General features: G+C 49.6%; 2 protein-coding genes across 3 annotated transcripts in view; both read left to right on the top strand.

Annotated features, from left to right (window-relative positions):
* The first annotated feature begins 1,053 nt into the window (after positions 1 to 1,053).
* Positions 1,054 to 6,671, top strand: LOC123809912 (mas-related G-protein coupled receptor member X1-like). The gene is made up of 2 exons (XM_045825153.1): positions 1,054 to 1,739; positions 5,633 to 6,671. Exons 1-2 carry the CDS (start codon positions 1,465 to 1,467, stop codon positions 6,669 to 6,671), a joined length of 1,314 nt encoding a protein of 437 aa, XP_045681109.1. The 5' UTR covers positions 1,054 to 1,464.
* Positions 6,672 to 19,328: 12,657 nt separating this feature from the next.
* The window catches only part of PTPN5 (protein tyrosine phosphatase non-receptor type 5), a 50,028-nt gene continuing 43,693 nt past the window's right edge, over positions 19,329 to 25,663 (top strand). Inside the window, exon 1 of one of the 2 annotated variants that reach the window (XM_045825806.1) lies at positions 19,329 to 19,608. The gene's annotated coding sequence lies outside the window, so the exon portion shown is untranslated. The remainder of the gene's footprint in view (positions 19,609 to 25,663) is intronic. The other variant, XM_045825807.1, reaches the window with a different exon arrangement.

Below are 25,663 nucleotides of genomic sequence, written 5' to 3'. Positions count from 1 at the left end.
TCCAGGACCTAGTATATCTTCAATATTCATTTTTAAGTATTTGGATTACATATGGATTCATCCTAACATCATATATAAAGTATGTTTTCAACTTCATTTTATTTTGGATGACCACCCATTATCCCAATTCCATTCACAGAATAGTTCACGTTACACCCACTACTTTAACATACATTTTTTAATCATATACTAAATTCCCATATGCATTTGGGTCTAATTCCGATACTCCTGTTTCACTGATCAGTTTCCCTACATACGGCTGTCTGAATCCAACTCCTCCTCCAGACTCCTAACGAGTGAAGGCCCCTTCAGACTCCCTCTCTTCTCTGTCTGTATTTACCGTCCGAGGAAGCGCGTACAGACCTTTGAGGATAAGTGCCAAAAGGCCATGCTCTAGTTCACGGTTGTCTTCCACACGGCCATTCCATCGCCTGAAATAAGGCCTGGGCCACCAAAGGTCTCTATCAGTTTCCCGGGGCTGCTGTAACAAAGTACCACAGCTGGGTGGTTTCAACAACAAGAGTTTATTTTCTCACAGTTCTGGAGACTGGCACTCTGAGATCAAGGTGTTGGTATGCTGTGAGGCCTCTCTTCTTGGCAAATAGGTGGCATCTTCCTCCCGGTCCTCACATGGTCTTCCTCCTGTGCGTGTATCTGCATCCTAACCTTCTTATAAGGACACCAGTCGTGTTAGATAAGTGCCCACCATGATTACCTCGTTTTAACTTAATTGCCTCTTTAAAGACCGTCTCCCAGTAGTCACATTGTGAGATGCTGGGAGTGAGGACTTCAGCTTATGAAATTGCCGGGGAGGGACACAATTCAGCCCATTGAAGAACTTTCTGAATATCTGAAATAGTTTCCAATTCAAATGACATTTCAAAAAAATAACAAGTAAGTTAATTTGACTAGCATGAGGCACATGAAAGGAAAATATAGGAGGTAAGAGTTAAATTTTTAATATTTACACCAAATAAAAATACATTCTAAAACTATATAAAGTGGAAGAGGGAAAAAGAAGAATATGTTATGTATACTGAAGTCCTTACGTTTTACATGGGAAGTCAACTGATCCACTTCTTAATGCTGATAAATTAAACATGTAATTTTAAGTTTAGGGTTCAAAGCAAACAATAATAAAGGAAATAAGAATGGGTGGCCTCTGGAGAATGGGATTCGGGGAGACTGTTTCCTTGCATCTACTTCTCTATCAGTTGGGAAAAAATTATACACATGAATGCATAATACTGTGAGAATTAAAATTAACAAGCAAAAAAGTGGGTTTAGGCCACAGTGAACTTTTGCTCTATGATAAACTTTATTCTTCAGTTTTAAAGTGTCACAGTGCAAACTCACATTGCTTGACGTCGCTCTCCAGGCTCACAGTTGTCCACTCAGGCGCCACAACAGCGAGCACTTACCGAGAAGATGACCACACAGGGGTAGGATGGGAGTGGCTGACGCATGAGTGGAAGTGGGGCAAATGATGAGAAACGTCTTGGTAAGGAGTCATATCTCAAGCAGCTCTGGGCTCCTACTGGCCCACAGTTCCTGCACAGGAAATTACAAGATCTGTCCAGGATCTTGATAAGCCTTGCTTGGTCACCAGCTCTCACACCATCTCCTGCACACTTCTCCCGGCTCAGAGGACAGAGAAGCGTCTTCTGGCATCACTCAATCCCAGAAAGACTCTCCCCTTCAGCACAAGTCAGCTCTCCTATGATGAGAATGGAAGAAAGGTAAGAATACATACCCAGAACTGACTTAGGTTCAAAGCCAGTTACAGATTTTGCTGTAAGTTCCTATCCCTGTGATTCCAGTTTGGGCGCACATGCAGGAACTTCCTTCAGGAAGAGGCAGGAGACACGAAGCTCTCCGCTAGCACCTGTGCGTGCAGCAGCTCCGATGGTCAGAGATGCAGATGGAGTCAACCAGAACCTTTCTCTCTTCCACTCCATCTCCCCATAGGCACCCACTTCATTCCAACCATTCAGATCTGTTGTCATGGAAAGTGTATTGCCCCTTACATTAATTTAGGGAGCAAAGTAAAAATGTAAGCATTGCTTCCCAGGGCAAAAACTCCTATTAACCCAGATCTCATTGTTTTCAAAAATTCTTTTCTCTTGTGGATCTGGCAGAGTCCCAGGAGTAAACAGCCCAAGCTGGGATAAATGAGTTTTCATGAGGGACCATTGAGCAGGTTTAAGGGAAAGTGGCAATGCATGGTGAAGCGCCCTGAGGCAAGCAAGAGTGGAGCATTGTTCCCACCCCGAGGCTGAAAGGGGCCAGAGAAGGAGCAACTACACAGAGAAAGCAGAGCTGTGATCATAGCAATAGGAGAGGACCACCAGCCTGGTGGAGCGGCAGGGCCACTGCCAACACACCACCCAGCAGGGAGTGAGCCAGATGAAAAGCGCAAATCTCTCCTTCCCTGTCCCCCAGTCTCCTGGCAGCTCAGTTTAGCCAGAAACCAGGACAGGATCCCGCGGATCAGGTACATAGGGGCCAGTTTCCCGGGATGCCGAACAGGGTGGAGAAGGCTGAAAAGGAGGTCCTCGGAGCAAATGCACACTCCACGCTTCCCTGATTCCTGGGTTTTTCTCTCTCTCGATGTCATTGAGTCATTTCTCATCTCATCTCTATCGGAGTGCATTCGTCCTTCGGTGCACACCTTCTTCCTCCAGTTTCTCTTTTATGATGCAATCACCCACACTCATTAAAAAAGAAAATGCCTTGCCACTGGAGTGTAATTTTAAAAGGAAAACATACTTTTTATGGGTTGGAGCAGGAGTGTCAAACTCATTTTCACCGGGGGCCACATCAGCCTCAAGGTTGCCTTCAAAGGGCCGAATGTAATTTCAACTCCTTAACAGTTAAGGAGTAGTGACATTTCTACAGTCCTAAAATTATCTCAGCCCTTTGAAGGCAATCCAAGACTGATGTGGCCCCCAGTGAAAATGAGTTTGACACCTCTGGGTTAGAGTCTAGGATTGGTTCCTCTAATAGAGGCCTGTTGTAATAAAGAAAGACGTAAACAAGAGAGAAAGTTGATTCCCCCGGGGACTGGAGGCTCCAAGGCACTCAGACGCGGCATTCCTTCCAACTTGTGTCTCCCAGTGCTCTCGTGCTCATGGCCCTCTGTGGCTCCCGGACACACCAGCATTCAGGTCCCAGACAGAGAAAGAAGGGAAGGGGAAGCCTGGCCCAGGGATTGTGCACAGCACTTCTGCTAGCCACCCACTGGCCAGCGCCTAGTCACATGGTGCCATCAGTAACAAGGAAGTTGGAAAACAGGGTCCTTTCTCTGGCCTTCACACTCTCAGAATCATTATGTGAAGGATGAGGAGAATGAATATGGGGGCGATCTCTGCACCCCCTGCTTGTCCCTCCCACTCTGAGGTCACATAAAGATTTTTCGGGAGCTCCTCCGAGATCGTGAATGATGCAGCGGAGAATGGCGGGAAAGCCTAGGGCAGGGCTCCAGGACTGGCGGGGCAGCCCCTCTTCACGGGGAGACCTTGGGAAAACCCCTCTGATGACTTAGGCCTCGTGTTCTCCCTGTTTTAGACGAGGATATTACAACCGATGGTCTCCGCGGGACATGTGCTAAAATGCTAGGTACCACAGTGAACGGGCCCAACCCAGTCCTTAGGAAGTGTCCAGTGTGACTGGGATGGTACCCCTGACACGGTAGAAGACGGATTTACTGATGGTTAAGTTTTCTGAGTGGGGAGAGCAGAGGCTCTATTTTCCTCCCACCTCCTTTTCTGACCAATCAGGGCTCCGGGAGCTTGTCCCGCTAAGAGAACACACGGGTGGATGATTGCGTACTTGATCCCTCCCTCGGCCCAGGAGGAGATGCCTCTTCTTTCCACACGGAGGCCTCCTGGCCACGTGAGTCCTCTGGATTCTGCAGCAGTGGCTGCCCTTCTGAGTCAGGGAAGGGGCCCTGGATTCTGTTGTCCGTTCCTAATTGGCTTCCACCGACCTCTCCTTATTCACTATTTCATTGACCTCTCTCCTTCTCTGTATTTCTGGAGTTTGCTTATGTTAGATTTTTTTTTTAAGCTACGATTCTGACTGCCATCTTGAATTTAACTTGGGAATTACTTCTCTGTCTTCTCCCTGTCGGGGAGTAATCGATACTACATGGCATTGGGACTATGGAGCTGGTCAGAAGTGTGAGCCCTGAGGGAGCCCTGCTGGGTTCGCATCCACGTTCTGTGAGACCACGAGCAAAACACTCATCTTTTTTTGTGAAACAATTCCACCCTCTGTAAAATGGGAATAACACTAGTTCTCACCTCAAAGGGGCCCTGAGAGGATTACAGAGGCAATACCCGATGCACGCCCAGTCAGCTGCTAATAGGCTGTCACAGGTGAGCAGGCCTTCCTGGTCCACTTGACATCTGCATGAGCATCTCTCTTCCCATTCCGAGCCCTGCACTTGCCCATTTCCCCTCATGCACGCCCCTCACAGAAACACTTGACTCAGCCAAGCAACCCCCACCAAGTATCTCCTGGGAGAAGGAGTGGACTGGGTTTACACCGCACACACCACAGCACCCCACTTCATAGCCCCCCATAGTTATTTCTCAACCTGAAGTATCTCTTTCCAGTGGCACTCAGACCTCACCCCCACTTCCTCCCCTGCACTCAGCTCAGCCCCCAGTCTGACCCCTGTGTGAGCACCAGAATGGCTCCCGGTGCTCAGCAGAGTCTTGCGGGGGCCTCACTTCAAACGCACATCAGTGGTCAGTGGGCAAGTGTTTCGGGCACACATAGGTCACTCTCCTGAATACACACAGACCTTCCAGAAAAAGAATTACGATGTATGAAATTTTCTTCACCCATCACACGTGTTTTAACACCTTTAATTGTGTTTTCATTTTTTAAAACGTTTAACTCAAATTTTCATTATGTTCCTCATTTGTTTATTCTTTCACCAAATAAAAATCTCTTGAGAGCACACTGCGTGCCACACACAGCTAGGGCACTAGGGATAAAAAGTGTTTCTGTCTTCATAGAGCTGACACACTGGGCCATTTTGAGGCCACCTGGCCTGGCCATACTCACACCTGTCCTAGCAAGAGGTCACATTCCCTTCATGTCCCCAAGGCATGGCCTTTCTTCTTGGTGAATGGGCCCAGCAGCCACGAAGGTGGACTGTGGTCATCTCTGTGTCTTTCTGGCTTCATGCAGCTGCGGAGGAAATCCCAGCTCTGGACAGAAGGAATGCTTGGGCCCACAGCCTTCTTCCGGTCTCTCAGATTCAATCCCAGATATTGATCTCCTTCTTCAGAAAATCGTGGGGACATGACATTACCTCTGGACAGTGAGCGGGAGCTGGGAGGGGTGTGCATGACAGGACTACAGAACATCCACACGTCAGCAGAGGGCCTATGTGGCAGTAGAGGGCATCCAGGCTCCAGAGTCAGAGAGAGCTGGGTTTGAACCCAGGTTCCACCACTCCAGGGCTGTGTGTGACCTTTGGAAAGTATCTTAATCTCTAGAAGGCTCCATTTCCCTCCTCTGCAACACGGGACAATAACAGCCACATAGCATGGTGACTCTGAGAAATGGTGATCATATCAGGTGCTCCAATCTTGTTTGTTTTGTTTGTTTTTCTGAGGGTCACCACTGCAGGGTTTCTGAGAAAAAATATGACTGTCACAACCTGGGGAACTGAACCCACACCAACGAATAGAAGTGACCAGGCCCCTTCTATGTGTGGAGAGGCGATCCTGACCCTAGATGGGCTGATCTTCACCATTGCCCTCGTCGGGCTGGCAGGAAACGCCGCCGTGCTCTGGCTCCTGGGCTTCCACATGAGGAGGAACGCCTTCTCCGTCTACATCCTCAACCTCGCGGGAGCCGACTTCCTCTTCCTCTGCTGCCAGATTATGTATTCCCTGTGGTCATTCATCAAGCACTCCTGTAGTACCCCCATATCCATCACTGCGTCGATCTTTGCCTACATCGCAGGCCTGAGTTTCCTCAGTGCCATTAGCACAGAGCGCTGCCTGTCCATCCTGTGGCCCATCTGGTACCGCTTCCACCGCCCCAGACACATGTCAGCTGTCACGTGTGCACTGCTCTGGGCCCTGTCCCTGCTGCTGAGCATCCTGGAAGGGAGCTACTGTGGCTTCCTGATGACGACTCGTAATGACACTTGGTGTCAGGCATTTGATTTCATCATTGTCGCCTGGCTGATTTTCTCATGTGTGCTTCTCTCCGGGTCCAGCCTGGTTCTGCTGACCAGACTGCTGTGTGGCTCCCAGCGGGTGCAGCCCACCAGGCTCTACGTGGCCATCCTGCTCGCCGTGCTGGTCTTCTTCCTCTGCGGCCTGCCTTTTGGCTATAAGTGGTTTCTGTGTTACTGGATTCAGGAACTTTGCAGTAAAACATTTTCACACTTTCTGACACTGACTGGGTTTGTCCTGTCTAGTCTCAGCAGCAGTGCCAACCCCATCATTTACTTTTTTGTTGGCTCCTTTAGGCAGCAGCGGCAGCTGTGGCAGCCCCTCAGGGTGGTTCTCCAGAAGGCTTTGGAGGACGGAACTGAGGTGGAGAAAGTGGAGGAAGCCTTCCCCAGGAAACCAGGGGGACTTCAGGGAGCAGTTTCACGTAGTGATTCTCCATCAAGCAGGGTTCAGTCCGAGAAGCAGTAGTCACAGAAGTTTACATATATAACTGTGTAAAACATATAGTGTAAGATTATATATATGTGTACATATACACTCATATGTGGTTCAACTGTCTCTGTAAGGCTGCTGCTTGTCTGATTCTAGAGCTTGAAGTCAGCAGGGCAAATGAGAACGCAGGAGCATGAGTTCAAACCCAGGATAACTGAGCCCCACGGTGGAATTCATGTCAGTCTCTCTCAGTGCCTTCATTTTGACACTATGAGAGAGAGTTCTTCAGAAGTTGGTGGCCCTCATCATGGAGCGAAACCACACCTGGTCCAGAGTCAGACACTGAAGGAGGATCCAAGGGAAGGTGGAGCAGCTCCAGACCCAGCTGCTGCCTCACACCAATGCGAGGAGTGTGCATGAGCCCCCCGGTGCCCTCGCACTACCCTCCCATGCACGAGAACAATATGGCTGCCGCTTCACTCCCAACCACCAAATCTTGGGCAAATTATCTGCTTTTTTTCAGATTGGTTATTTTTAATATTTTCTCTAACAATAACAAGATCTTCTGGGATTATACAGTTTATGTTACAGTTCTAATTCCATTGTTGGGGGAATAGTTCTATAAATTCATGGCAATGCCTTCTCTTTTTTTAAGTGTTTTTATTGATTATGCTATTACAGTTTTCCCAGTTTTTACCCCTTTTTCTCCTCTCTGCCTTGCTCTCCCAACCCTCCAGCATCCCCCACCTTAGTTCATGTCCATGGGTTGTTCATATAAGTTATTTGAGTTCTATGTTTCCTATACCATTTTTTATCTCTCCCCATCTATTTTGTGTTTACTAATTCTGTTTTTTTTTGGTACCTTCCCCCCAATCCTCCCTTCCCCCTCCCCACTGAAACCCCTCCATGCAATGTCCATTTCTCTTAGTCTGTTTCTGTTCTAGTTGTTGCTTGCTTAGTTTTTGTTTTCATTGTTTTTCTTTTCTTTTAGGTTCATCTGTTGATAGTTGTGAGTTTGTTGTCATTTTATTGTTCATATTTTTATCTTCTTTTTCTTAGATAAACCCCTTTAACATTTCATATAATAATGGCTTGGTGATGATGAACTCCTTTAACTTGACCTTATCTTGGAAGCACTTTATCTGCCCTTCCATTCTAAATGATAGGTTTGCTGGATACAGCCATCTTGGATGTAGGTCCTTGCCTTTCATGACTTGGAATACTTCTTTCCAGCCCCTTCTTGCCTCCAAGCTTTCTTTTGAGAAATCAGCTGATAGTCTTATGGACACTTCTTTGTAAGTAACTCTGTACTTTCCTCCTGCTGCTTTTAGGATTCTCTCTTCATCTTTAATTTTGGGTAACTTAATGATAATGTGCCTTGGTATGTTCCTCTTTGGATCCAACTTCTTTGGGACTCTCTGGGCTTCCTGGTCTTCCCAGAAGTCTATTTCCTTTGCCAGATTGGGGAAGTTTTCCTTCATTATTTGTTCAAATAAGTTTTCAATTTCTTGCTTTTGTTCTTCTCCTGCTAGCACCCCTATAATTCGGATATTGGGACGTTTCAGGTTGTCCCAAAGGTTTGTAAGACTGTCTTCACTTTTTTGAGTTCTTGTTTCTTCATTCTGTTCCAGTTGGATGTTTATTTTTTCTTTTTGCTCCAAATCATTCCTTTGAGTCCTGGTTTCCTTCCTGTCACTGTTGGTTCCCTGAATATTTTGCTTGATTTCATTTTGGGTATCTTTTATTTGTTTTTGTTTTTTTGTTTTTCTTTTTCATTTTTTCACCAAGCTCAATCAGTTCTGTGAGTATTTTGATGGTCAGGGCTTTAAATTCTCCATCAGACAGGCTGGCTATCTCCTCATCACTTAGCTCTCTTTCTGAAGCTCTGCTCTGCTCTGTTCTTTCATTTGGACCATATTTCTTCATTCGGGGCCCCTGACAGGTTGTAAGGGGTGGGGCCTTAGGTCTTCACCCAGGCAGAGCAACTTTCTTTGCTGTGCTGTGGGTAAGGGAGGGTCCAGAGAGGGAACAGGGCAGCCCGCCTGCTTGTCTCTAGTGCACTTTTCAATGAGCTGCCATGTGAGACTGGGATTTCTCCCACCACGGCAACCGCCACTATAGTCCATAGTCAACTCTGAGTCTCAGTTTCGCCTTTAGCCAGCCAGCTGCAGTTCTTCTGAGCCGGCCTGCGCTGTCCACCACCTTACCAGTCTGGTTGTTCTGGTTGATTTTTTCCTTAATTCCTTGGTTGTCAGAGTTCCATGCAGTTTGATTTTCTGGTGCTTCTGGTTGTTTACTGATTTTAGATTGGTTGTTATCCTCCTTTTGGTTGTGCGAGGAAGCAAAGGGTTTCTACCTACACCTCCATCTTGTCCGGAACCCTGCAAATTATCTGTTGATGCACCCCTTGACGGGACACATGCACAGAAGGGAAAGGAATTCTGGGAAACATAGTTCAGCCTAGCCCAAGCTGACAAGATGACACTTTCAAACACATCACAGTCTACCCCTTGTCAACTTGGCACCCATAAACACCTCATTAAACCATAATTAAGTCCAAATAACGCTAATAAAGCCAAGTCACCCACCTCCTAAATGCGGTGTACCTATTTCACCTATACCTGAAACATCCCAATTTTTCCCCTAAAAGAGGGTACATCTTTTCCTGTGCGTCGGACCATTTGTATATGTTTTTTTGAAGTGCCTGTTCTAGTTTGCCATCCATCTCTATTGGGTTGTTCATCTCTTTACATGGATTTGTTGGAGTTCCTCATATATTCTAAATAAAAATCCTTTCTCAGACTTATGCATTGCCAATACTTTTTTCCAGACTGGTACTTGCCTATTCATTTTTAAAGTATCTTTTGATGGGCAGACGTTTTTGTTTTTTATGAAACCAAATTTATTCTTTTTTTTTCTTTTATGGTTAGTGCTTTCTGCATTCTAGGAAACCGTTGCCTACTCCCAAGGAAACAAAGATATTCTCCAATGTTTTCTTCTAACAGTAGTATAATTTTTGCTTTCTAGAAAAAAGCAACATTACTTTTAGATGTCTGAACCATTTCAGATTCATTTTTGTGCAGAGTTTGAGGTAGGGGAGAAGGCGTATTCTTTTCCCAGAGTTATCCAGTTGTCCAGCACATTTGTTGAAAAGACATCCCTCTGCCCATGATTGAATCATTTAGCTCCTGTGTCAAAAACCATCCTTATAAACATGGATATACTTCTGGCCATTCTGATCTGTTCTATCAGTCTATTCCAGGAGTCAGCCTATGGACCAAATCCAGCTCACTGCCTGTTTTTTATAAATAAAGTTTTATTGAAAAATAACCATGCCTGTTTGTTTACTTATTATTTGTGGCAACTTTCATGCTACATCAGCAGAGCCGAGTAGCTGATACAGAAATGAAAATATGTACCAGCTAGCCCTTTACGAAGTAAGTGTGCCAATTGCTGGTGTGTTCTTCAAACCAGCACCCACTGCTGTGACGACCTAGCTTTGTGGTAATCTATCAGGTAGTATATATCCTCTCATTTTGTTTTTCTGCCTCAGAATTGTTTTAGCTACCTAAGTTTTTTTTTATGTTTCTATACAAATTTTAGGGAAAAGCTTTCAAACAGCTATAAAAACCCTGATGAAATTTTGTCTGTGATTGGTTTGAATCTCTTAATCAATTTGCAGATAATTGACATCTTAGGAGAAAGGATAATTTTAGTAACGAGTTTACGTGTGCCATGAAATGAAAAAGGTTGAAAGCCGCTGCTTTACCCAAGAGCAACTGCTACGTCAAGAACTGAGAGCAAGTCCTGGCTGGTGCGGCTCCATTGTTTGGGTGTCATCCTGCAAACCAGAAGGCTGAGGGTTTGATTCCAGGTCAGAGCACATGCCTGGGCTGTGGGTTTGCTCCCCAGTCAGGGCACATGCAAGAGGCAACAGATCAATGTTTCCCTCCCTCTCTTTCTCTCTCCTTTCCCCTTTCTCTAGAATCAATTTTTAAAAATTAAAACGAGTTGAGGGACAAGAGGTGGACATGCCAAATGGGCAAAAGTTGGCTCTGGGAGTGGAAATACATGTATATTCCTTTACACGACATTTATGCACATTTCTTTTATCTTTTCTCGAGGGTTAGGCAGCAGGATTTAAATTCAATCAATAGTGCTTGTTGAATGGCTGAGTCTTTCTGCAATTTTTATATAGGTCACCAGGGGGCGCACTTGTTGCTTAAATCATCACTTAATCATCCCCAAGGCAGGGGCGACTAGCAGAGTCCCAGAGAGATACTGGACTTGAAAAATAAATAATCAGACTTTTAGGTCCTGTCGCTGGCCTTTTCTACAACAAAGGAACAATGCTAAAAGTTAGATTACCTGGCAAGGCAGATACTCAGGGCACCTCACATCTACTCAGGTGGGTGGATAGAAATTCCACCTTTACCACTACTTAAATAGCCAGAGGAGAGCAAGCCAAAGACCTATGGGGAAACAGTGTAGCTCCAAGGTGAAGGGGCTCCAGGGCCTTGGTGAAATAGAAGGAAAGTCATGGAGATTTTACCGGTTGATGCTGCTTTATTCTCTAAATCCCTGGCAGTCTCCTTCTGAAATATTAGGGCTGGACCTACACAGAACACACAAGCATTCCCTCTGCCCTTGTACTTCACAGATGGGGAACCTGAGGCCCAGAGGAAAATAACTTACTCACCTAAGGTCAAATGACTATCTAGTGGCAGAGCCATAGTTAAAACCCAGGAGGTCACCTCACTGAGAGTAGTTTGGCTGATGAGGGTGTTCTTCAGAAATAACCCTTTGGATCCAGGGTGACCTAAACTCTATCAGAGATTAAGATTGATCTTTTAGAAGGGGTTATTGACTATGATGTCTTTGCTCAAAAGAGGAGAGAGAAAAAAGCAAAGGGAAGGGAATGGGAAGGAAAGGAGAAGACAAGACTTTTCCCTTGGCCTTGTCTCCAAACAGCCTCTGCTGCCTGCGGCTCTCCCCCTAGCAACTGCAGCTTTGCTGCATTGTCTGGAGTACTCATCCCTTTCCAAAATCAAAAGATGAAGGATAAGCTCCCGAAACAAAAGTCATTTTTCTTCCAAGCACTCCGATATATCATAATTCAAGGGCAAAAGCGTCAAGGGTGAGCAATCCCTCAAAAACTGTCTGCAGAACAATTAAGCACTGTCTACAGCAGAACTCATTTCTGAAGCGCAGACTCAGAGAGGCTTGGCAGCCAGAGCCAGGAAGGGCCTTGGAATCACCGTTTTCAAGTACCACACTTTTTCACAGATGAGGAATGTGCAGTTCACAGAGGAGGAGAAAGAAGGTCATAACTCAGATGCTTTCACAGGCCAGGGAAATGGAGCAAGCTGGGTCAGATAAGAGTTATTTCAGATATGTTACAGGAAATATGTGACCTTCCCCTTCCAGAAAAACAACAGGGCAAGCATCTTGACAAATGGTGAATAACACATGCCCTCAGTAATGAGGGTCGGAGTGGAGACTCTGGCAAACTGGACATGCTCTGCCTCGAGGGAGTAACTGCTACCCGCTCATTCATTGGCCACTCTCCTGTAGGCTTCTGAGCCTGAAGTTGCCAGATCTTCTTATTGAATATGGATTTGTACTTGAGATGTCCTAGTTGTTTTTTTAACAATGGCAACTAATTTGAATTGGTCGCAGGCCAACCAGAGCCCTTCTGGAGTCTGATTTCCGCCCCAAGTTTCTGGTGTGGGTATTCTGGGACACACTGGGCTGCGCAGCCTCTCGGGGCCCTTTGAGAGCAGAAGAGCTGAGATCCCCGGCGCTTCTTAGGGTCCCCACAGTTCCAGTCCAGATCTGATCGCTCTCCCCACTTAGAAGCCTCCCGTAGCTTCTGAGTACATTAGAATAAAACTTATCCACAGCCTTCAAGGCCCTCTGCAGCCTGACTCCTGCCTGCCTCTCCCACCTCCTCTGTCACTCTGCCTTCCTGCTGTGCCTAGACAAGGCAGTTCTGCCTGGGAGCTCTCTCCCTACTTTGCGTGGCTGGTTCCTTCTCGTCACTCAAGGCCCTGTTCAAATGTTCTCTCCCCTGAGAGGCCATCTCTGAACACCCAACCGAAAGGGACCCCTCTCCACCTTCTCTCACCACCCCACCCGCTTTTCTCTTTCTTCACTGCACTTACCACTATCTAAACTGATCCTTTTAGTCATCATTTTAACCTGGCTATGTCCCCTCTAGGCTATCAGCTCCAGGAGAAAAGAGACACCTCCTTGCTCTCTCACGTACATCCAGCTTCAGGAACAGTGGCTCCCTCACAGTAGGCTCTTGATTATCAGTTGAATGCCTGCTTTGCAGGAGCCCACAACAGTGACCACGGGGGAGACCAACTTCTGACTCCCACTCTCCGGAGACAAGTATTTCTGATGTTTCTTCCTGGGATCAGCAGCCAGGTGCCCTTGGCCTTCACCTTGAGCGGACAGGCTGGTGTCTGAGGCCCCCGGAGGCTTGTTCCGGATCTGTGGCGAGCTCCTACAGCAAGATCACATCACACCTCCCGCACACCCCCACCCACACACAGGCCAGCAATTGGTCTCAGCTCCAATCTTCTCCTGACAGACCTTGCTAATGTCCTTGGCTTCTCACTCTTCAGGCCTGCGGCCAGGAAATATGACTCCAGAGATGAACTCTCAGGAACACAAGGATGTCCTCTGCCTTTACATCAATTGGCTCACACGAAAGCTCTGCTTTATATCTCCCCATCTCCATCCCTATAGCGTCTACGCCAAGTCCCAAATCCTTGAGACTAGGACTTGGACACTATTCCTAGACCCCAGAAAAAGGATTACCAATTTTGCTGTGGGGACACCACCAAAATCAGCCTCCTGAATCTCATTTATGCTCGCTGAAACAACAACACTAAGGGCATCGGCCACGGGGACCCTCGCTCAGGTTCCACCCTCAGAAAGCTCTCCCGAAGACGTCCTCTGGGAGCTGTGCTAGAGCTGCCTCAAATTCTTTATGGAAATGAGACGGTGAAAAAGGAAGAAGAAAGAGGAAAGGAAAGGAAAATATGAGCTAGTAGAAAGAAAGCACCCTACCATGTTACTTTAGATATGTCTGTGTCTTCCTGTCTGAAATAATCACTCAAGTGTTCAACAAAAATTTATTGAGTACCTACTACCTACCAGGCAGTGTCCTTGACACTTAGGTCACATCGAACAGACAGCGATGCCTGCCACTGTGGACCTCATGTTCCAGTGGAAGAAGACAGGCAGCTAAACAGTGGACATATGAAGTACATAAATTACCTAATTTGTAATTCCTAAATAAACTGAGTAATATAAAATGTATTACAGAATATCTCATGTTATATACAATATACCGTATTTTGCCATGTATCATGCACACTCTTTGCCCAAAACTTTGAGGGAAAAATAAGGGTGTGTATTACACATGGGTAGTCCTAATTCCATATCTAAATAAATGTTTTTAATTCATTCATTTATGCTCATGTGTTAAAAGTGTAATTCTAGAAAGCAATAATGGTATCCACATGTAAAATACTACCCTGGAATATAACTGGTTTTAGATATAAATAATTGAATGAAAAAATTAAAATGAAAGGGTTTTTTCCTGAAAGTTTGGGCCACAGCAAAATACGGTAGTTTAGAAACTACCCAGTATGGTAGAAGGTAAAATCTGCCATAGCAGCAGAAAAGACACAGCGGGGCTGAGACTGCTGAAGGGAGCAGGAAGGGGCGGAGTCCAGTGTTAACTAAGGAGTGGTCAGGGTAGGTCTGTCTCACTGACAAAGTGATGCTTCAGCAACGACTTGAAGGATGGAAGGCATTGGCTCTATGTAAATGACTTTTTTCCTTTTTTTGCTTCCAAGAAGATTGGAACCAAATTTGAAGCTCAGTCCTCTAGAGGCCCCTGTGGTCTGCAAATCTTTTGTCTCTTGAAGAGACAGGACGAGACAGTGGTTAAGGCCATGCGTTCCAAAGTCCAACTGGACTCAAACGCTGGCTCTACCATTTACTACTTACATGACTCTGGGCACCCTATTCAACCTCTCTGAGTCTCAGTTCCCTACACCTTGGAATGGAGATAACAACGGCCCCTTCCTTACAGGGCTCTTTTAAGGATTAAACAAAAGAACGTACATGAATTCCTTCGCACACAAGAACTCAGTCAAAATCAGCTGTAATTATTAAGCTTTGGTCTTGTCTCTCAAAGTTTATGTACCGTTTCCTTGGTCCTCATTCTCTATCCTTATTGATATTTTAACACTGTTTTATGGTTCCTGCTCATGTGGTAAGCTACCTCAAACCCTTTGTGGATTGGGGTGGGTTATAAATAAGCACGTAAATAAATAAAAATCTAGAGGAACATTTTCACGGAAGCAAAACATTTCATTACAACAGGCTGAATTGCAAGCGAGGCCAAAAGCAAAAGATACCAACTCTGATCCCTCACCGCCCAGCAACACCCACCAGCAAGACACTCTGGCTACCAGGCCATCTTCCCCTCCCCAAGCCCCTCTCCCTCCCTCCATCAGCAGAGGGTAAAGGAGGCACACAAAATGACCCAATGAGCCTAAATCCTCCCAACCTCAGGCCTACTTCATCGCCAGCCATTTCAGAGAACTCTCCCTCTTCCCCGTCAGAGACGAGAAAGGAACTCGATGGGGCTGCTTTCCATGGGGACGGGGTTCGGGAACCAGGTGCTGCCTCCGTGCACAGTCAGGTCAGGATCTCATTAAGGCCGTTAACTGGTGAGCGACATGGCCACGGGAAAGTCCTGGGTCCCAGTTCCCCTGCCAGTAAAAACAGTACCGTCCCCCTAAGGTGTTTGTGCAGATGAAAGAAAGAGCAGGATGGAGGAAAGCAATACGGAGAGTTTATCAGTCAAGTTCTCAATCCGTGTTAGACTTCCCTTCCTTACCTGCACCCCAGGACAACACTCAGTGGACTATGGGAACAGGAAGCTCTTCGATGAGAGGGTGTGCGGGGCAGACACCTGAGAAGACGGGTTCAGGGACGGCCCTACATGACAGAAACTCCCCACAGGAAGCAACGGGGAAAGGTCATTTCTGAGCAACTCCTACCTTCTAGGCATTCCATCACGCTTCTTCCTCGCCACAACCCTTTGAGACAGGCCTCGTAATCCACATCTGACAGCTGCAGCTGGGCTTGAACCCAGAGCACATAGCCAGGAGTGTTTGAGAGGCAGCTCTGGCCTTCTGGGACCGACTTCATGAAGGGCAAGGACCAGCTTCCACCACAGGACACCACAGACACAGCAGACAGAAGAAACCTGTGAGTTCCGGGCCCTCCCGGAGCACCATGCTTCTGTGAGTCCAGAGCTGAGTTCAGCAAGAAGGTAGGCCAGGCTGAGCTCACTGAGGCCTCCTAAGCTGCTCCCCTCACCTCCACCAACCCCTCACCTCCACCAGCCCGCAGGACCTCCCCAGTGAAGGCATCCCTGCTCCCTAAGTTTTGAAATTAGCTACATCTGAATTTGAAACACACACCCCTCACATATCAATAGGAGGACCCTAGGGAAATCACTTATTCTTTCTTGTTCCCCTTCTGAAAACGGGGATATTGTGATCCAATGCCTACCTCCCAATGTTGCCGTGAAGATGAAACAAAGCAGCACACTGAACACACCGAACACCGCCTGGCACGTATTCGGCACACGTTTATGGTAGCTGCTACGGCTATACTGACGCTGTCTGGGGAAGATTGGCCTTATGCTGGCTGAACTGTGACTGAGCAAAAAAGTAAAATAAAATAAGGAGGTTTGGCTGCCTGTTGCCACAAAAGCTAAACTCATGAGGCAGATGCTGGTGCAAAAGGAAAGAGGTTTCATTCAGGTGCTGCGCCATCTGGGAGAATGGCAGACTCCCATCTCAAAGCCCATCTCCTTAGCAAGACCAAGACAAAAGCCAGTGTCCCAATTTCCTACTCCAATTTAACACAGTGCTTTGGAGCCCACAGGCAGCTGCTAAGTGGTCATAGTCCCCATCCAGGTAGCTTGGCTTATTCCTGCTGGCTGTTCATTTCAGGCTCCCCGCTGGAGCCTGCCTGTGGAGCCTGCCTGTGGAGCCTGCACGCGCCATGCAGCTGCTGGGGCCACATAGTCACATGCTCCCAGGTGAGAGAGCACGCAAACACACTGACCTGTATACATCACCAGGTGGACAAGAGAGAGAAAGAGAGACTCCTTCCTGGAGGCCATGGGCCCACATCGCTGCTTAGGCCACGTAGCCATGAAGAAAACAGCCGAGTACATGGCGGAAGTCCAGGTCGAGAGATAGAGAAAAAGAGAGAGAGAGAGAGAGCACACATGCTTGCTTATTCCCCTGGGATTATATTAGCTTGGGTGTGGGACAGACCTGGTGCTTTCTCAAAATGACCAATTTTCCAAACTTTTGCATGTTTCTGGTGGGTCCACCTCCCAACCAATCCCTTCTTTCCCCAGGCTAGACTGACAGCCTCATTGGTCCACTACATCCTCTTGTGCCAATTTGACTTCTGTGGCATATGTGCCTGCCTTCCCCTGGTCCCACCCCCAACATGGTACCAGAAATGGCAGGGGAGCTTTTTTCCCAATCCAATTTTCTGGCTAGCTTTTCACCCTCAGGCCCTATCCATTGATATTTCTAGCTTTCCGTACTCAGTGTAAGAACCTCCCCCTGCTGCCATCTTGGCCAATGAGGGAAACTCCCTCGAGCTCCAACAGACTGTCTACCCTTAACAGAATGACAGAGATGATGCTCTCAAGGGCGAAGCATGTCCCTGAGCACCAGCTGACCACTCTGCCCACACATCCACACAGGTGAAGCATCGTGGCCTGGCTGTCTGACATCTGACCCCTCCCCATGCCCCACAGGAAACTACCCGGTAATAATAAGACTTAGCTGAGCTCTGCTCTCCTCCTAGGAAGAAAGACTAACCCACGCCCTGGCCAGGGCCTCCCGTTCACTGCCCTTGACCCACAAACATGTACTGCTGGTCCCTTCTGTGCTGGGAATGGGGGAGAGGGAAGATCCAGCCCTATCCCAGGAGTTCACAGTACACTCGGTGGGGGAAGGCAAGGAACTGCCATCACAGCAAAAGGGATGAGGGCTGAGTGTCCCTGGGAAGATGAGGAAGGCTCCATGGAGGAGGAGGCATTTGAACTGGACCTTAAAATTAGGTAAGGCATGGGGTGGGGGGGAGGCATTCCAGAATGAAAGCACAGCATGAACAAAGGCTAGATGTGTGGGGTTTGTTTAGAGAACAGAAGCCTGGTAAGTCAAGGGGGCTGGGAAGCTGGCAGACTGAAGAGAGAGCTGGCAGCCAAGGGCTTCGAGCCTGAGGGGCAGGGAGCACAAAATAAAGATCCCAACTCAGGTGGAGAAAATTGGAAGCAGGCATGGGCCTGCAATTTAAAAAGGATGGTCATAGAAAGTCTCTTGGAAGTGACACGTTTAAGAGGTTACGAGGCAAGTCATGAGACTACCTGGGGGAAGTTTTCAGGCCGAGAAAATAGCAGTGCAAAGGTCCTGAGGCCACAGGGTGGTCGCCATGTTGGTGATGCATTAAAAACGCTCGTGGGACTGGGGTGGTCAGAAGGTTAGAAAGTTAAAAGGGAGCCAGCTCATGAGAAGCCTTCCAGGTCTTTATAGAGGTTTGAGCTTTCACTTGGCTGAAATGGAGAGCATTGTAGAATTTCTAGCACCGTTTTCTGACTTACGTTTTAAAAAGCCGGCTCTGACTGCTGTGTAGAAGATCAACTGCAAGGAGCCAAGGGTGGAAGCTGGGAGACCGGTTAGGAAGCTGTGCGAACAACCCGGCAAAAGAGGATTGTGGCTGGAGGTTTCCTCATGTTAAAATGGAGCTCCGGATCCCCGCACTGTGTGCAGCCCAACCCTTAAAAAAAAAAAAAAAATACACTGGAACCTCGGGCCGACGGCGTGCCAGCCTAGGGAATGATGTGGGATTATGGGCAGCCCTTTGTGAGTCCGGCCCCTGGTGCCCGGGGAAAAGCCAAGCCAGGTGCGCGCCCCGCAACGCGTCAAGAGGGCAGCACTGGCTGAGGGCTGTCTTGCTCCCCAGAGACTGAAGAAAGAGGGTGGAAAGGAGGGCGCCCCCTCCCAAACCTGGAGGGTTTGCACTGTGTGCACCCCGGTATGCAACCTCTCCGCCTGTACAGGTGTGGGAATCTTGTAAGCATCCCGTGGGGAGCGCCACGCGCCCCCTCCGTGCAAACCTACCCTCTCACCCCATAGCCCTTTGTCTCACTGTTCCCCTGCTCCCATCTGTCCGCCTGTCCGTCTCCCACAGGTTTCGGTGCGCAGGGATCCCTCGTGATCCCTCTGGCCGTAGCCCTGGCGGCGCAGCCCCAGCCCAGGGCTCCGGAGAGGAGAAAATCATGAATGAAATGGATGCGGTGCTCGCGCTCCCCCGCCCTCCCTGTCCAGGCAACCTCAGCGCGGGGGCGGTGCCTGCGAGGACTCCGAGAGCCGAATCCGGGAGAGGGGGCTCCCGAGATCTGGGTCAGGAATTAAGGGTCTGCGACGCGGCCCCACTCGGGCCCTGGGCGCCCCTGGAGCTCCCCGCCTGTCAGCCCCGCTAGCCCTGCGCAATTCCTGGGAGCGCCGCAAGCCCGCCCGCAGGCGGGGCGGAGCCGGGGCTGGGTTGGGGGTGCCGAACCCACCCGGCGGCTGCGCCTGCCACTCCGCAGCTGAGGTGCATTTGGTGCGGCGGTCCGGCGAAGGAGCGCGCACCGAGCAGGGGACAGAGCGTCGGGCGGACAGACCGACGGACGGACGCCCCCGCACACGCAGACGCACAGAGCTCGGCGCGGCCCCCGTCACACACATACACACTCGCGCAGACACTTACAGGGACACACGCAGATACACGCACACTCGCGCGCGCACAGCCTCCCGCCAGCCAGCCTGCCCGCCCGTTCGCCGGCGCCCGGAGCCCGCTCTGGCCGGTAAGTGTGCTGTTTCCGTCGGCGCCTTTGTGTGGGGAGCCGGAAGGCGGAGGGCGCGTGGGGTCTTCCCCGGGGCGGCCTCCCAGCTGAGACCTCCTCTAGCCCCCGGGGCAGCAAAGCCGGCGCCCGCCCCCGCCACGCCCCCATGGGGCTCCCGGCGCCCCCGGACTGGGGGAGGGGTCCCCACCCAAGGGGGAGGCCGGGTGCTGGGGAGCCGGTCTGCAGCAGCAACCACTCCCCACCGAACACGGACGCGCTTTCGGGGAGGGATCCGGATAGTGGTCCCGGGTCCGAGCCTCTGCGGCCGAGGCTGGCGCGCGGCTGTTGGCCGCATCGCCTCTCCAGGGTCTGCAGCTCCAGGGGGAGACTGGAAAACGCCGCTAGCCTGCTGGCTTGTAAACTGCGGCTCCAGACTCCCAGCCTTCCCCTCGCTTCGCCACCCCCGGACCGTGTAGCTTAAACCACCCGCTTCCCACCACCACCGAAATAAAAGCCCAGTGCGTTCCCCTCCCCCAGCATGCCCCTTTTTCCTAGATGAGGCCCAAGCTCCCGCAAAACCTCCAGATTGCCTGAGTCGGAGCCCTGAGGAGCTGCCTCACCAAGGATCGTGTTGGCTTAGAGAGTCAGGATCGGAAGAACCTTTGGAACTCATTTAACCCCCTCCTATTACAGATGGGGAAACTGAGGCCCAGTAAGATGGTTTGAGCAAGGTCACAGGAGAGTTAGTGGCAAAGCCTGCATTAGAATCTAGGGTCCTCGGCTTTCGAACTCATTACCCCCTATGCAATTTGATCCTATTACCATTGAAGCCCCAGAACCCCAAAATTCATCTAAGTGTACCAGGAAAGTCTTTGTAATCCCTGCCCCGCCCCTACTTGGAGTTTTCAAGTACCATTCATTTGTTACCATCCTTACTGTAAAAAGAAAAAGAAAAGAAAAAGAAAGAGAAAGAAAAAGAAAGAAAGGTTAGCCTTTCATTTGCCTCATTTGGCCTCAGAGGAGTGCTGTCTTATGCAAGCGCTCCAGGTTTGGGATTTAGTTTGGGAGAATGAATCAGTCCTGGACGGGAGGTCAGATACCAGGATGTTCCTCCTGGTTCTCCCCGGAGTCTCTGAGCCTGTGTCCTCAGTTGGACCAGGTGATGCAGCATCCGAGGAGTCATCCCCTCCCCCCACCTGGACCTGCCTGCGTGCCTTCCCAGTCCCTCTTCCCTCCTCTGTAAAGGCCTCGCTCTTCAGCCCAACCAGGGCCCTTTCGTCACCCCTTGTGGAGGTCCTCAGGTCCCTCATGTCTGCTGAGTGTTGCTGACAAAGCTGCTGGGGAAGCCTGAGTTGCAGCCTTCCCAGGTCCTGATGGCAGCTCAGGGCAAGGCTCCCTCAAGGGCAACTGGGTGTCCCTGGAGTTGGCCCAGAGAGTGTGCCCCGGGGAGATGAGGTGAAGGGGTGCAAGCTGGATGGTGACTGGATTCAGCCACCTTTGAGGAGACTCCATGGGATGGCAAGGAGGACAATGTTCGTTCTCTAGGAACCTGAGGCTCTTGTCTCAAGAGCTTCCTTCTTGAGTGGGAATGAGCAGCCTGGCATGCATGTGTCAGAGCCAGGGTGACCAGGCGGTGTAACTGCAGGACCCCCCATTTACACTGTGGCCCACCTACATGGCACTGTGCTCCGGAAGCACCATTTGCATAGACCTTGTAAGGAGTGGTGGGCCCTGGGTTTTTGCAATGCAGTGGCTCCCAGCCTACAAGTGAAGGGATCTGGGTTCCCGACCGTCTCCTCCTCACTGGCTGGACAGTTTCAGTAAATGCTTGTGACCTCTCTGGGTCTCAGTTCCTCCACCCCAAAAAGTAAGATCATTGGATTGAAGAGTTTCAGGATGTCCTTGAAGTCTGAACTATTTGGGGAGGGGGAAGCACTTACTTATATAACTTATATAAGTTATATCCTGATTTTCTTCTTCTCTTACTCTGTGAAGGGATGAAATGAGATGAGGTCATTTATATAGGGTGCTGAGCACAGTGCATGGGGCATAGAAAAAGCTCAGGAACTGGTAGCTTTAGGGCCCCAGTTTTATGGCTATAGCCTCCACTTCCTCCCTTCTTCAGATTGCCCAAGGACGTGAGATTTTAGGGCCTCAAAGTCCCTCTTCCTCAAAATCCCTCCCCCACCGAGGGGTTCCTGGATTTCGGGCTCAGCCAGCCTAAGTCATTCATGCAGCCTCCCTGGGAGAAGTCACACTTTTGTTTACCAGGTATTTCACACCTAAGTGTGATCCAATGTATTAATTTCTAACACTCTGTCAGTTAATCCTCATCACACACAGGAGATCATTTGTATCATTGTTGCCATTTTATAGATGGGGAAGTTAAGGCTGGGTTTAACTTACCGGCAGGGGCCTCCCATAAAAGTCTCAGAACCAGAGAGCTGTGCCCCCTGCTCAGACCACCTAACTCCAGAATCTGAACTCTTTCTTCTCTGTCATGTTGCCTGTCCTCTTCCAAGACCTGCCCTGAAAGAGAGATTGATAACCCCTTGGAAAGAGTTGAGAAGAAGGAGGGGTTTTATTCTTCTGGAAAATCGGGAATGGCTTCTTGGAGAAGCCAGGTAGCGTTTGAGCTGGGTCTGAATGATTTGTACCGTAGAAGAAAGAGGAGGGGAACATTGCAAGTGGTAGAAACAGCATGAGTAGAGACTAGGCGGTGGGGGGCTCCGGGGCCAGGTGTAGAAATGGGAAAGCAGTTCCTTCCGACTGGTGCAAAAAAAGAAGTCTGGGCAGGAAGGTGGAGACAGTTGCTGGGGGCACTGGGTGCTGAGCTGAGGAATTGGTCTTTGGTTTTTTAATATGGGAGAGACACGATCAAACCTGGCCATTAGGAAACTCACTCTGAGTGCCCCTCGCCCTTTGCAGTGGAAGAAGATTGGTGGGAGATAACCTGCTTGCAGGCAGCCCAGGTGGGAAGCAAGGGCAGTGGTCTGGGTGAGAGGCAAAGAGGGTCTGGACGGAGGGTGGTTGTAAGAATGGAGAGAAAAAGGCGTTGATGCAGGAGGCTGTGTCACCAAAACTGGCAGCTAATTGGATGTGTGCTAGAGGGCAGAAGGAATGAGAAGTGATGACAAGGTTTTGATCCCGCGTGGCTAAGGAGGCCATTCACAGAAAGAGCCCAACGGGGAAGAGTCGGGAGGCTTAGGAGGGGAGGCCACGGAGCTGACAGGGAACCATAAAAACTCCTGCAAAGCTGGCTCACCAAGCACCCCAGACTGTTAAGGGCTGGTCCGTTCATTCATTCTTTCGTTCTCCAAATGCATATAAACATCTGTTACATGCCAGGTTGTTCTAGGCTCTAGGGACACATTGCTGAAAAAGATGAACTTCCTGCGCAAGCGCTACCGAGGTAGGCAGAAAATAAAATATAAGCAAAGGTAGGGCGTTTCAAGGGGGTGAGCAGTGCTCGGGAGGAAAATTAAGCAGGGTCGGGAGTGACGGGAGGACAAGAGTGGGTGAAGGGATTTGCCTTTAAATAGAATTGTCTTTGAGGAGGAAATATTTGGACAAAGACCTGAATGAAGTGAGGAGAAGACAGTAGGGAATAAACGCATTCCAGGAAGAGGAGACCACAAAGGTGGTCGTTACCGCCATCCTCCAGCGGGCAGCTGTCCTTACCCCCAAGTCCCAGAGGAAGGCACTGAGGCTCCAAGAGGTTCAGACACCTGCCTGAGGCCCTGCGGGTGGAAGGTGGCAGAACTTAGCTTTCGGCTAGTTCTCTCTGCCTCCAAATCCACCCTTTTTCCAGAGGACCACAGTTGCCTTAAGGTGTGTGACCTCCAACTGGCCAGCCTGTGGTGTTTGGAGGGATTCTACCCTTGACTAAGGACCTCTGGGGACAGCCCGCCCTGGGCCCTGGGTTTCCAACTGTCTGCTGGCACACGGCAGTGAGAGAGCCCATCCTTCTAGGCCCAGGCCCAGGCTCTCCCCCGTCTTCTCCTTTGGGCACCTGAGCAGGACCAGAGTGACCACTCACTCACCCGCCCTCACGCCAGCCCTTAGCCCTTCCAAGTGCCTGTTAGCCCCTGTATGGAGTGGAGTGATGCTGTCTCCTTCACTTGTTGCCACAAGTGTCCCATGAAGTAAGGGACGGGAAAGTGCATGCAGCCACAGTTGATTCTCTCTGAATTCAAACCCTTTTCAGCCTTGACTCCTGCTCCCATCTGTGCTTTTTTTTTCTTTCCCATTTTATTTGACTTCCTGGATCACATTCTTCTCTCTCCTGGCAAAGGAGCCTCTGCCAGGCCCTGCTCCTGAGTCGGTTTGCCTGACTCTCCCACCAAACACTAGAGGACCAGGGTCTTCCCAGCTGGAGCTGCCACCGCTGAGCTGGGCCTGGGCACAGAAGGGTTAAATCAGAGGCCAAGGCAGGTACCCTGACAGTGCACTAGCCCCCTCCCTCAGTGGGGTGTAGCAGGAGGTAGGGGCCTTCTGAGCTGCAGGTGGAAGCAAACCAAGCTCCAAACTCCTGCTTTCCCCGCTGTGGGTGCTGCAAGCCCCTTGAGAAGTGGCTTTTTAAGCAGTGAAGCTCAGAGCAGATGTCCAAAGGGATCATCCCGGAGGATCTGGAGCAAGGCACAGGTGGCCCTGGCAGGCCAGGCCAGGCCAAGGCTCGGCATCAGGGCCATCTCGGAGTGAAACCAGAGGCAGGTAGAGACCCGAGCACAGAATCATTTATTGTCAGGGTTGGGTGTGTAGCCAGCACAGGCTCCGTTGGAATTCTAGTTCCAGGTGGAGGGGGAGAGCTGCAAGAGTGCACAGGCCTCTGTCCTAGAAGGCAGATGACCACGACAGAGACAGTGCCTGCCAGGGCGTAAGGCAGAAAGCCAGGTGCTAGGACTGGGCTGGTGTCAGGGCCAGATAAGCAACAGTGAGACTGAGGGTTGTTAACACTCTTAGCAACAATAATACTAGCTAACACACTGTACAGTGTGCAAGGTATTCTTCTAAGAGCACCCTGTTTACTCATCACAACAACATTACGAGTTGGGTTCTGTTGCTGATGCATTTTACAGATGAGAAAATGGAAGCACGGAGAAGCCAAGGATCTTCCTCAAGATCAGGCAGCCCATGGGGGAGCCTTGGTCCATGCCCGGGCAGCCCAGCCCCAAAGCCCGTGCTTTGTGGTGATTTTAATGTGCTGCTTACACATACTCTAACTCCAGCCGACTTTTTATTTATTTTCCCAAGAAATATGTCTTGAATATCTGCCTGGCGCCAGATAGAGTATTAAGCATGGGAAACAGGAAAGTCCATATAAGAGGTTGTGTACCTAATGGTTTAAACAAAAGCTGGGCCCGGAGTTGAGACAGACTCAGTTTGGGGCCTGCTTCTGCCACTTACTGACTGCATGACCTTGAGCAAGTGACTCAGTGTCTCCAGGTCCCGCTCTTCTCGTGGGCAGGAGGGCGTGATGACCGGGTTTAGCTCCCAGGGTATAGTGAGAGATGAGTGATGTCATGAATGGGGCGTGGCACGGTACCCAGCACACAGTCAGCACTCGGTGAAGAGAGGCCACAGGGATTACAGAGCACAGTGTGAGGCGGGGGTATAGACATCGGTAAATGACTACCGGACGGAGAGGGGAGAACAGAACTGGGAGCACCCAGGCCTTCCCACGAGAGGCAGGCAGGGTTCCGCTGAGGAGGTGACATTTCCACAGGGTCTTGGACGGGCCATAACGAGGTGGGAAAGGGGGCTTTTCCAGTGAAGAGAAAGTGCATTCCAAGGCATTATAGGTAAGAGCGGGCATCTCACTAAGTGGAAATACCGGAACACCCCCGCAAGAGGTGTGATCTCGCCTTCACGTTTCTGATTGCCTGCTTTCTCCTCGTAAATTAAACTGTGTGCCTTGGGGGTAGAGGGGGTGCAGAGAGAGGGAGCAGAGTGGAGTGTTTTCAGAGTCGTGGAGAACAGAGAATTAAACCAGATGACCTTTGGACTCTGAAGTCTTGCTCTTCGCTCGATCTCATTATGGGCTCCTGTCCACCACATTGGTGGGACTATCCACAGC

This window comes from Phyllostomus hastatus, unplaced genomic scaffold (genome assembly GCF_019186645.2).
Source record: "Phyllostomus hastatus isolate PE091 unplaced genomic scaffold, TTU_PhHast_1.1 phas_scaffold_585, whole genome shotgun sequence".
NCBI lineage: Eukaryota > Metazoa > Chordata > Mammalia > Chiroptera > Phyllostomidae > Phyllostomus > Phyllostomus hastatus.
Note: the sequence above shows the minus strand (reverse complement) of the source record. Positions and strands in the feature narration are given on the sequence as shown.

Bases quoted from the DNA above. Each gene is read 5' to 3' on its own strand.
- LOC123809912 (XM_045825153.1), top strand. From the start codon at position 1,465: ATGAGTGGAAGTGGGGCAAATGATGAGAAACGTCTTGGTAAGGAGTCA. The intron at 1,740-5,632 runs GTAAGAATACAT...TGTTTTTCTGAG, and splicing joins ATGATGAGAATGGAAGAAAG to GGTCACCACTGCAGGGTTTC.